Source organism: Salvelinus fontinalis, chromosome 7, assembly GCF_029448725.1.
Source record: "Salvelinus fontinalis isolate EN_2023a chromosome 7, ASM2944872v1, whole genome shotgun sequence".
NCBI classification, from domain to species: domain Eukaryota; kingdom Metazoa; phylum Chordata; class Actinopteri; order Salmoniformes; family Salmonidae; genus Salvelinus; species Salvelinus fontinalis.
The window spans coordinates 51,007,626-51,020,782 of record NC_074671.1 but is presented as its reverse complement, the minus strand read 5'-3'; the positions used below and the strand labels follow the sequence as shown (position 1 = coordinate 51,020,782).

Here is a 13,157-nt window from a genome sequence, read left to right as displayed (position 1 = left end):
GTCAAGCTAAACACATGGATCAGACAACCAGGGAGGCTCTGTCTATGATCTCGGTGGGTGACTGGCAGACCTGACTGTCAAGGTTCCTGCTGTCTCAACATGTTATGACGGCCTCTACTGGGAAGAGTCCAGCCAAGCTGTTAATGAACAAGCGATTGACAACTGCTTTAGATCGGCTGCACCCGGACATGGCAAGTGACATGTGTCTAAGGCAGGAGGGTGATGCAGACAGGGGACGTGATCATTTAAGGCATTTTCTACCTGACGAGTCTGTGTACATGAGAAACTACTCTGGAGGCCCTATGTTGTGGAAGAAGCCACTGGACCTGTCTCTTACAGGACTCGGACGCCTGATGGTTAAGTGTACCACCGCCATGTGGATCAACTGCCGGGCCACTAAGCTGCAGCCCCCTTTGCTGCACCCTCTCTCATTGGCCTGGATGCCCTGGACACCACACCTTTAGGAGGAAGTGCCAACTCCAGAGCCAAACCCCGATACCCAACTTGCAGCTGAGCCCTAGCCTAAACGTACCTTTCTGCCTCCTCGTTATTGTATTGTACTTTCACGGTATAATAGTTTCTAAGATATTGACATGCACTCAGCACACTCCACATCATCTCACCAGCTTTCCTTTGTTGTAGCTTTTGCTAGTGTGAATAACATTGTCGCTTTGTGTGTGTGTGTGTGTGTGTGTGTGTGTGTGTGTGTGTGTGTGTGTGTGTGTGTGTGTGTGTGTGAGAGACACACCTCATAATAACATGTTAATGGGATACAGTTCACCTGCTTGAAATCATCAGAGCACAATGAAGTGATTCATTTCCATTGCATGGCTTTCAAATGAGATTTCACAGGCACACACGCACGTCTGTGAAAAGCGAAGGTCAACTCTGGCATCCACACAATGTTCTCTCACAGTAACTCAAAGTATCCTATTACACTCTGTTGTGGCCCTTTTCATCTGCTCTTACAGCACTTTACTATGGCCATGTTTTACTGGTGATCTACTCTATGCTGTGTGTACGTGTGCTGTTCCCGTATTTAGGTATATTTAACAGGATGCAATTAGTTGGTTTTATAATACATACATAGGAATAAGACCCATCAAACAATAACACATGTATTGGTCAGATTGAAGCATAAATCTTGTTTTATTAGAATGAAATGCTACCATAGGGTCACGGGGTCACTGTGTATTTACTTGACCTACAGATGGTTACCCCAAGGATGAAATGATTTACAGATGGAAAAGGAACTCCATCGAAACCTCCGACCAGAAGTACTGGCGCCTCTACCAGTTTGACTTCATGGGCCTGCGGAATACCACTGACGTCCTAAAAACGACAGCAGGTACAGTAAATGAGTAATCGTACATTTAATACCCAAACAGCTGACCTTCTGTTTTTCACAATCAGTCAACTCAATCCTCATCACAGCCCTTCGTTGGCTCCTGTGTTCTCCATCCAATTTCTCTCCGAATTATTAGATACTGACTCGTAAAAATTCCAAGGAAAAAGGAGAAAGTGTTATTTTTAGCTGTTTCTTATTCAAATGGTCTGCATTTACTGTAAATTATCTGTCATATTCTCCTGTCTATTAGCAGGGGGAGACAGCAGGCATTACCAGCTGGTGTCTTGAGGTCTGGTGCCACCACTCTGGCTTAAGTCAATTGATTTTCCAGTCTTTGTAAGCTATTGCATTGCAAAGACAATTGCTTTGCCAGTTTTGCAAGATATTGCCAGAGAGCAGAGACAATGCCTTCTCTTGGAAGATAGTCAAGATGTGTAGTATTATTGTACCTTGGAAATGACAAAGACAGCATTTGGCAGGGCAGAAAACAGGTTGAAATTGCACTTAGGAGTAGTACTCTGGTAGTAGACTTAGAAGTAGTAATTTGGTAGTGGATAGAGGAGTAGTACTTTGGTAGTAGACGTAAGAGTAGTACTGTGGTAGTAGACTTAGGAGTAGTACTGGGGTAGTAGACTTGGGAGTAGTACTGTGGTAGTAGACTTAGGAGCAGTACTTTGGTAGTAGACTTAAGAGTAGTGCTCAGGGAGTAGACGTTGTCTTTATCATTCACTGTGTAATAAAAAAGGGCACAATGAAAGTGCATTTACCTGTCTTCATAATTCATTGTGACATTTAACATATTGTTTCCCTGTAGATTGCTTGAAGCTCATCAGAAGGTCCCCTCCGGTATAAAGGCAAACATATTTTTACACAAACCATCTGGATTAAAGATTCAAAATATTTAATTATTCACTTAAATTATTTTCAAAGGCCTATGATGTGGTTAGGTTTTAATACTGAATTCTACATCTATTTATTTACAACAATCATTCCTTGCAACTAAGGTTGTGTTTTACAAACAGGTATCTAATTATACTCATGAGTGGTGCTTGCTGGAATTACTTTGTAATTCATTTGTAATGCATTCATGACATCATTGACGATTAATGTAGCAGGGTTTCAAGAGGCTGATAAATTGATCTCATGTATGAATCCTCAAGCTGTAATTAACCCATATTGACCCTATTCTCAAATTTCATAGGTGACATTGTTCATGCTGTACTTTATTCGTTTTGGAGAATGATGTTTTCATCTCCATATTGAAAATAAAGTCTTGAAAACTCAGGTGATCCAATAAATGATGTGTTCTACGTATGGTGCACTGTGATACAAGACCAAGTTCTGAGTGGAGAACTCATGAAAGCTAGAGTTCTTCCACAGATCTTCTTTCAGTTCTGTTCAAGGAAATTAGACGTTTCTCATCTTGTTTTCACTTTTTCTTGACTCCCAGCTTGCATCATGCTGCATGATGATTAGCTAGCTTGCTCCTGCAGCTAAAAATAGCATGTCATTAATTTACATCTCAACAAACTCTGAAAACAAAGCGTTAAATTTCTTCTTCTTGTTTTTCATCCAGCATGAAATGAATAGGTATTGTGCTGTAGCGTGGTAATGAGGACAGTGGCGAGTGGACAGTTCCCATGCCACCGTGCCATCGGGGACTTCTGGTTCTACCGCTGTTATATCTGCCTCCTTTTTTTCTATTGTTACAGCATCCCTCTTCAAAACCCACCAAAGTAGACTCCCTGAAGCATTGTGTATGGTGCCTTGTTCTGTGGTTCCCCCTGATGCTAGCTCTCATGATTATCTCTCTCTCTCTTACTTTCCCTCCACCCCTCTTTCCCCATGCTGGCTTGTTCTTGTTCCACCTGACGCTCTGGTTGTCCCTCAATCTCTTCTCTTTCTCCCTCTCCCCCCTTTACTCTCCCCCTCCCTCCCTCTCTTCCTCCTTCCCCCTCCTCGCCCCTCACTCCATATACATCCCCCCTCTTTCTCCCTCTCCCCCCTTTACTCTCCCCCTCCCTCCCTCTCTTCCTCCTTACCTCGCTCCCTCCCCCTCCTCGCCCCTCACTCCATATACATCCCCCCTCTTTATCCCTCTCCCTCTCGCCCCCCCCTCTCCCAGGTGATTATGTGGTCATGACAGTGTACTTTGACCTGAGCAGGAGAATGGGTTATTTCACCATCCAGACCTACATCCCCTGTATCCTCACCGTGGTGCTCTCCTGGGTCTCCTTCTGGATCAATAGCGATGCCGCCCCTGCCAGAACAGCGCTAGGTACCTGATCTGAAGAATACCATTTGGCAGGATACACACTGATATTATAAATCAGTAGATGATGAAAACCCAAGGGTTCAATCAAACCTGTTCCACCAGTGTTCATGTAGTGTACTGTATGTGTTCAGCAAATGACTACCACTGCATGTGTTATTCTGAAAGGAAAAAAAAATACATCTGAGTCAAGCTGGTTTGTTGAAAAGGTGGTTACCAACTCTTGGTACCACAATGGAAGATTGCATGAAAAATCTTTATTTCATTGTTTAGACTAGAGAACAATCTGCATGTGTTTATGCACTGTTATGTTCTGCTTTCAAGATTCTTGAACCGTCTTATTTTGTTTATGCGATGTGCTTGTAATTTATCAAGGCTTAACAATGACCTTTTTGTTTACGTTTGTAATTCATTCATGATTTTTCCCCGATGCATGCTTTCCATTAGTGCATGCACATTCGTCTGGATTATGTTGTTGAAGGTGATTGGGAGTTTGAGTTGAACTTTGCGGTAAGTACGATTCAATTTCTCCAGGCAGCTCTTGTAGCGGACATTGATCAGGTCATTTTTTTGTCTTCAAGATCAAATATATCACATTTAGTCCAAATAACAATATTAGCATTATACCTGGCCTTTAACTAAGTGACAACACAAGCACATTTGCAATGGTGGTTAAACAAGTCAAAGCTGAACGTGTATTAACGAGTCCATTTCATCACCAAACCATCCTTGAACCACCACAATCACATCGAATAGTCTCGCTCGACTGTCTTGACACCTGTTACGGCACGGTACAAAGATAAGCGCGGAAACATGTTTGTCTTTCCCCTAGCTAACAGGCAAGGATGCTGACTGTAGGAGTAAAGAGAAATATCCCATTCTCGTTGATAAAATCAATTATTTAGTATCTATTCTGGGGCATGAAAGCGCAGCGTTGATTTTTCCGGGCCTTCCCGCTGATCGATAGCGGGTTGAAAAGAAAGAGGAGTGATAAGGAATATGGGCTTTGACTGCAAAGAGCAGGAGATATGTCAGAGTGGCTGGTGGTGGTGGTAGGGGGCTAAGGAGGAGGCAGGTGCTGACATGCAGGTGCCCCCTGAGAGTGTAGTGTGTTTGGCAGTGACAGGGTGTAGTGGGTGACATTCCCAAAGAGTCAGGTTCACAAGGGCCACCACAAATGGTAATGACTATCAGGCTATACCTGACAGGGATGCTCAGTTCAGTGACTCATATAGTGTGACCCCTCCCACTTTTTTTGTCACTTTCTTTTCTCTCTCTCTTTCTTTCTTTCTCTTTCTCTCTCTTTCTCTCTCTCTGAGTCACGGCAGCACTGTAGACTGATATCTTTGTACAATGTTCTTTGTATCTGTATTATTTTCTATGTGTTGTATCTGTTCATATGACATCTATGGGTCTTTGTGTCCCTAATGTAGTGCAGGGGTACTGACATCTTTCTACATGCATTATTTGTATCTATTTAATATCTTTTTCTCATTCATTACATTTTTTGCCATTTTATTTGGAGGAACCAGTTAAAGGTGCTCTTACACCTTGCCTGTTTGAAAGTTATGAAGGACCTCTGCTGACTAAGTGCCAAAGTATGTATAGAAGGTAAGGGAAATAGGTGAAGGTAATCACCGTGGCCAGTAGAGTCTGAAGGAAGGAATGAAGGAAGGGGGGGATTGAGTATGAAATATCAGCTCAAAATAGATGGGCCTTCTTGTCTCCATGGTAACTGCTTGAAAACAGCACAACATTCAGTCATCAAATGAGAGGTTCCTGGTGATGTGCATAAAAGAGCAAGAGAGAGAATGTGTGTGTGTGTGTGTGCGTGCGTGCGTGCGTGCGTGTGTGTGTGTGTGTGCGGGTCACACCCAGCATTTTATATCAAAGGCTCTATACATGCTAAATCTCAGCTGGTACATTCAGCTCACTTTTCAATATCCACACTGAGAAAAAATGCAAAATGTAAAGTGTTGGTCCCATGTTTCATGTGCTGAAATAAAAGATCCCAGAAATGTTCCATAGGCACAAAAAGCTGATTTTTCTCAAATTTGATGCACAAATGGGTTTACATCCCTGTTAGTGAGCATTTCTCCTTTGCCTAGATAATCCATCCACCTGACAGGTGTGGCATATCAAGAAGCTGATTAAACAGCATTATCATTACACAGGTGCACCTTGTGCTGGGGAGAACAAAAGGCCACTTTTAAATGTGTACTTATGTCTCAAGTTTTGAGGGAGAGTGCAATTAGCATGCTGACTGCAGGCATGTCCACCAGAGCTGTTGCCAGATAATTTAATGTTAATTTCTCTACCATAATCTGCCTCAAACGTTGTTTTAGAGAATTTGTCAGTACATCAGCCAAGTCAACAAACAGATTACCGACCATTTCGAATCACACCACACCTTCTCCGCTATGCAATCTGGTTTCAGAGCTGGTCATGGGTGCACCTCAGCCACGCTCAAGGTCATAAACGATATCGTAACCGCCATCGATAGGAAACAATACTGTGCAGCCGTATTCATTGACCTGGCCAAGGCTTTTGACTCTGTCAATCACCACATCCTCATTGGCAGACTCGACAGCCTTGGTTTCTCTAATGATTGCCTCGCCTGGTTCACCAACTACTTCTCTGATAGAGTTCAGTGTGTCAAATCGGAGGGTCTGTTGTCCGGGCCTCTGGCAGTCTCTATGGGGGTGCCACAGGGTTCAATTCTTGGACCGACTCTCTTCTCTGTTTACATCAATGATGTCGCTCTTGCTGCTGGTGATTCTCTGATCCACCTCTACGCAGACGACACTATTCTGTATACTTCTGGCCCTTCTTTTGACACTGTGTTAACAACCCTCCAGGCGAGTTTCAATGCCATACAACTCTCCTTCCGTGGCCTCCAACTGCTCTTAAATACAAGTAAAACCAAATGCATGCTCTTCAACCGATCGCTGCCTGCTCCTGCCCGCCTGTCCAACATCACTACTTTGGACGGCTCTGACTTAGAATATGTGGACAACTACAAATACCTAGGTGTCTGGTTAGACTGTAAACTCTCCTTCCAGACCCACATCAAACATCTCCAATCCAAAGTCAAATCTAGAATTGGCTTCCTATTCCGCAACAAAGCATCCTTTACTCATGCTGCCAAACATACCCTTGTAAAACTGACCATCCTACCAATCCTCGACTTCGGTGATGTCATTTACAAAATAGCCTCCAAAACCCTACTCAATAAATTGGATGCAGTCTATCACAGTGCCATCCGTTTTGTCACCAAAGCCCCATATACTACCCACCACTGCGACCTGTACACTCTCGTTGGCTGGCCCTCGCTTCATACTCGTCGCCAAACCCACTGGTTCCAGGTCATCTACAAGACCCTGCTAGGTAAAGTCCCCCCTTATCTCAGCTCGCTGGTCACCATAGCAGCACCTACCTGTAGCACGCGCTCCAGCAGGTATATCTCTCTAGTCACCCCCAAAACCAATTCTTCCTTTGGACGCCTCTCCTTCCAGTTCTCTGCTGCCAATGACTGGAACGAACTACAAAAATCTCTGAAACTGGAAACACCTATCTCCCTCACTAGCTTTAAGCACCAGCTGTCAGAGCAGCTCATAGATTACTGCACCTGTACATAGCCCATCTACAATTTAGCCCAAACAACTACCTCTTTACCTACTGTATTTATTTATTAATTTATTTTGCTCCTTTGCACCCCATTATTTCTGTCTCTACTTTGCACTTTCTTCCACTGCAAACCAACCATTCCAGTGTTTTTTTTAGTTTTTATTTTACTTGCTGTGTTGTACTCACTTCGCCTCCATGGCCTTTTTATATTTTTATTTATTTATACATATATCTGTTTGCCTTCACCTCCCTTATCTCACCTCACTTGCTCACATTGTATATAGACTTATTTTTTTTCACTGTATTATTGACTATATGTTTGTTTTACTCCATGTGTAACTATGTGTTGTTGTATGTGTCGAACTGCTTTGCTTTATCTTGGCCAGGTCGCAATTGTAAATGAGAACGTGTTCTCAATTTGCCTACCTGGTTAAATAAAGGTTAAATAAAATAAATACAAATAAAAAAATCCAACCGGCCTCACAACCGCAGACCATGTGTAACCACGCCAGTCTAGAACCTCCACATCCGACTTCTTCACCTACGGGATCCTCTGAGGGGTGGTGCTGAGGAGTATTTCTACATTTACATTTACATTTAAGTCATTTACCAGACGCTCTTATCCAGAGCGACTTACAAGTACATACATTCATACTTTTTTTTCTTTTTTCTGTCTGTCTGTATTTCTGTCTGTAATAAAACCCTTCTGTGGGGAAAAACTCATTCTGATTGGCTGTGCCTGGCTCCCCAGTGGGTGGGCCTGGCTGCCAAGTGTGTGGGCCTATGCTCTCCCACCTATGGTTGCACCCCTGCCGAGTCATGTGAAATCCATAGATTAGGGCCTAATGAGTTTATTTAAATTGACTGATTTCCTTATATGAACTGTAACTCAGTAAAATCTTTGAAATTGTTGCATGTTGCGTTCATATGTTTGTTCAGTATATTTAAGCGCTGACAATGTATTCATGTAAACGTCCATTTATTTCTAAAGTTAAAACTACTTAGAGACACAAACTACCCTCGTTAATTGATAAAATATCTTAAAAACATATTTGCAAAATATATTCAGACTATTGCCAGAGAAAACTATTGCCGTCGTTTTGCCAAGACAGATATCAAACAGTTAGTACCGGGTGGCAGGTAGCCTGGAGGTTAAGAGTGTTGGGCCAGTAACCGAAAGGTTGCTGGTTCGATTCCCTGAGCTGACTAGGTGAAATATCTGTGTAATGATGCTGACTTTGTCCTTTCAGGTATCACCACTGTGTTGACAATGACCACCCTTAGTACAGTGGCCAGGACGTCCCTACCCAGAGTCTCCTATGTGACGGCCATGGATCTCTTTGTCACTGTGTGCTTCTTGTTCGTCTTTGCGGCCATGATGGAGTACGCCATCCAAAACTACTACGCCTACAGGGCACAGAAGCCCCGCTACAAAAAGACAAACAAGACGCAGAGACTGGTGAGCTTACCTCCATACAATGTAATGGTGTACCTTTCTACCATACGATGTAATGGTGTACCTTTCCACCATACAATGTAATGGTGTACCTTTCCTCTGTACGATGTAATGGTGTACCTTTCCACCATACAATGTAATGGTGTACCTTTCCTCCGTACGATGTAATGGTGTACCTTTCCTCCGTACGATGTAATGGTGTACCTTTCCTCCGTACGATGTAATGGTGTACCTTTGCTCCGTACGATGTAATGGTGTACCTTTCCTCCGTACGATGTAGTGGTGTACCTTTCCACCATACAATGTAATGGTGTACCTTTCCACCATACAATGTAATGGTGTACCTTTCCTCTGTACGATGTAATGGTGTACCTTTCCTCCGTACGATGTAATGGTGTACCTTTCCTCCGTACGATGTAATGATGTACCTTTCCACCATACGATGTAATGGTGTACCTTTCCTCTGTACGATGTAATGGTGTACCTTTCCTCCGTACGATGTAATGGTGTACCTTTCCACCGTACGATGTAATGGTGTACCTTTCCACCATACAATGTAATGGTGTACCTTTCCTCCGTACGATGTAATGGTGTACCTTTCCACCATACGATGTAATGGTGTACCTTTCCTCTGTACGATGTAATGGTGTACCTTTCCACCATACAATGTAATGGTGTACCTTTCCTCCGTACGATGTAATGGTGTACCTTTCCTCCGTACGATGTAATGGTGTACCTTTCCTCTGTACGATGTAATGGTGTACCTTTACTCCGTACGATGTAATGGTGTACCTTTCCTCTGTACGATGTAATGGTGTACCTTTACTCCGTACGATGTAATGGTGTACCTTTCCTCCGTACGATGTAATGGTGTACCTTTCCTCCGTACGATGTAATGGTGTACCTTTCCTCCGTACGATGTAATGGTGTACCTTTCCTCCGTACGATGTAATGGTGTACCTTTCCTCCGTACGATGTAATGGTGTACCTCTCCTCCGTACGATGTAATGGTGTACCTTTCCTCCGTACGATGTAATGGTGTACCTTTCCTCCGTACGATGTAATGGTGTACCTTTCCTCCGTACGATGTAATGGTGTACCTTTCCTCTGTACGATGTAATGGTGTACCTTTACTCCGTACGATGTAATGGTGTACCTTTCCTCTGTACGATGTAATGGTGTACCTTTACTCCGTACGATGTAATGGTGTACCTTTCCTCCGTACGATGTAATGGTGTACCTTTCCTCCGTACGATGTAATGGTGTACCTTTCCTCCGTACGATGTAATGGTGTACCTTTCCTCCGTACGATGTAATGGTGTACCTTTCCTCCGTACGATGTAATGGTGTACCTCTCCTCCGTACGATGTAATGGTGTACCTTTCCTCCGTACGATGTAATGGTGTACCTTTCCTCCGTACGATGTAATGGTGTACCTTTCCTCCGTACGATGTAATGGTGTACCTTTCCTCCGTACGATGTAATGGTGTACCTTTCCTCCGTACGATGTAATGGTGTACCTTTCCTCCGTACAATGTAATGGTGTACCTTTCCTCCGTATGACGAAATGGTGTAACTTTTCTCAATGCAGTGTAATGCTGTTATAGACATGGATCGAGGTTGTTTGTGTTGTCACAGTCAATAGTTCTAGCCACGGTAGCGATTATGGTCTCAGTGGGTGGAGGTCTAGTCCATCCTTCATATCTCCATCCTCTTGCATCAGTCACACTGTGCATGGGCTGTGATAGTATTACAGTCAGTGACTCTGACCTGCATGGTAGCAAATTGGGAGGTTGCCACCCGGTGAGGGTTGAGGTCTGGTCCATCCACCATCCTTCATATACCCATTCACTTGCACTGCCGACCGGTCACACAGTGTACTTGGTAAATGCCGTGTCATAGCGTGTCATGTCATCATGTCATGTCGTGTAATGCTGTCGAGCCAGTGAGTGAGTCCCAGCTTCGGTAGAGCACTAAGCCGAGGGGTTCTACCTCTTTGCCTGCCTGGGCTATGACAGTGTCCTGCTGGGTGTGGGAGGACACGGCCCGCTGCGGAGCTTTAATGCATGACAGCACAGCTCCACTCACAACGTATCAGATCTCTTTCTCTCTTCATCTCTTTCTCTCTGTCTCTTTTCATCTTTCCATCTGTCTTTCTCCCTTGTTTGCCCACATGTATTTCTTGTCTTCTGTCTGGCTTTTGTTGTCCCCCCGCCCGTCCCCTGTTGCCTCACTCTCTCCCTCTCAGTATCTAATTATGAGGCCTTCCTTCCTCTGTCCCCTCATCACATTTCTTGCCCCCCCCCCACCCTCACTCTCTCACCCTCTCTCACACTCCCTCTCTTTCTCTCCCTTTATCGCTTACGCATCTAAGGAGATGGCCTTCCTCTGTCCCCTCCCACAGACCTACTCGATGCTGGACATGGGGCCCAGGTCCCCCACGACTGTGGTTCCATTGAACAACAACTACTCATACTGGCAGGACTATGAGGACGTGTACGAGTGTCTGGACGGGAAGGACTGCCAGAGCTTCTTCTGCTGTTACGAGGAGTGCAAGGGGGGAGGGTGGAGGAAAGGACGCATCCATGTCGACATTAAGGAGCTGGACGCTTACTCGAGAGTCTTCTTCCCTACGTCGTTCCTCCTGTTCAACATCGTCTACTGGGTCTCTTATCTCTACCTTTAGCAGTTTCAGTTGGATTTGATAGAATTCGTTTGGACAAATATGGAAAGACTCAAATGGGGAGAGGAGATGTCACAAGACATAAGATGTCACTCAGTGGCAGCTTTGTGCACGTTGACACTTGATTGGTTGGTGGGTTAGTGTAGCCAGCCAATAGACAGCTGTGAGACACTAACACCAGGATGCTAGCCAGATAAGAGATAATGAAGCATCCACAGTGCCTTCTTCAGGAAGGGGCCATCACCTATACAGAGGTGCAATAAGGGGACTAGAAGCTTTGAAGTTTTTTCTACATAGGTTATCCCACATACGTCATTTCAACCTATGCTATACTGTTCATTAAAAACAATGAAAAGCTAGGGTGGACTGCACTATGAAATGATTCTATTGTTGCTTTCTATTAGTTAGTCAGTTGCATAGTCATTGCAAGCCATTTGACATATATAGAACCTCAATATGGTTTAGTTTAGGCATCAACAGGGTCTTAAATATTAGGTCATTGATCACATTGATTTGGTTTAGATTAATAGACATTTAAATCATAAACATTTGAATGATGTTTTCTACCAAGGGTGATATACAACAAGAACATGCATAGTATACCTTACAACACACCATAACATAATAATTTAAAGATGAAAATACTACTTTTGTAAAATAATGTATCTAATAACGGTTTCTTTTGTAACATATAGAGTTTTCCAGAGAGTATTAATAGACTATTTGATAATTAAATCAATTGTCTGAGGACAAGGTATGGTAAGGTTTCAAACTAAACTGGTACGGAGATAGATGATGTTGTTTAATTAATTTACAGAATCTGGACATACATTTATCTCCATACAGCAGGCCGACAATACATCATCGGCTGAGGGCCAGGGTAGCATTTGGGTCAGTACAGTACTGTATATATTGTGCTAGTATTCAGTACAGTACTAATAAAAAATGTATGGTTTCTCTCCAGCAACACTGTTTCTATTATCTTGAGCAAGAACATGTATAATTCATGTTATATCATACAGTAGCGGTTGCACCAAAACAGACATCACAAATCATTGTAGAAGGTGTGTTTATGGAGTTAAAAATAGTTTGATTTACTGTACTGTAAGTGACACTGTTGTTTCTGCGGTGGTTTGCCTTAGAAGTATGGTAGTACCCTGTATTCTATGTTTTAAGAGAACGTTTATGTGAGAGATGTTTTAATGCTATTTTCATAGTTGAATGTAGATCATACTTTAGACCGACAACAAATAGTGGTTTTCAACTCTGTATAACAATACAAAATATTGCACTTCATAAGTGTCTTAGTTTGATATAATGTATTTACAATAAATCAAACACTATTTTCTATGTCTGGTGGAACGCACCCTTTTGTTACAGCAGATCTGAGAGAACCACTGTCTAGGTACAGCTATGCTTTTTAGAGAATTCAGTCTGTGGTATTGCTTAAATTAATAAAACAATCTTTGCTTAAGGTTTGGAGTGTGTGTGTGTGCATGTGTGCATGTGTGTAGGTGCGTGTGTGTAGGTCATTTGAATCATTAGCAAACTGGGATCTTTCTTACACACTTTAGAGATATTTAGATGGAAATATATTACAACATGTAGGAATGGTTTTGTCTCTGACGTGGTTTTGATAGCCCACTTCAAACCACACACTGCATCCTGTTGTTTCGTAGTAAGGAGGCAAAATGATGCACAATAATCACACTTATTACAAAGTAGGCTAAGGAAATCCAAAAGAGACCCTTTTATTCCCACAGAAGGAAAT

General features: G+C 43.0%; 1 protein-coding gene across 2 annotated transcripts in view; it reads left to right on the top strand.

Moving 5' to 3' along the window:
- LOC129859643 (gamma-aminobutyric acid receptor subunit gamma-3-like) overlaps positions 1-12,860 on the top strand; it is a 42,789-nt gene extending 29,929 nt beyond the window's left edge. Inside the window, exons 6-9 of one of the 2 annotated variants that reach the window (XM_055929681.1) lie at positions 1,211-1,348; positions 3,474-3,626; positions 8,498-8,706; positions 11,078-12,860. In XM_055929681.1, the coding sequence (XP_055785656.1) occupies positions 1,211-1,348; positions 3,474-3,626; positions 8,498-8,706; positions 11,078-11,389 (812 nt within the window). In that variant the 3' untranslated portion in view covers positions 11,390-12,860. The remainder of the gene's footprint in view (positions 1-1,210; positions 1,349-3,473; positions 3,627-8,497; positions 8,707-11,077) is intronic. The other variant, XM_055929682.1, reaches the window with a different exon arrangement.
- The last annotated feature ends 297 nt before the right edge of the window (positions 12,861-13,157 follow it).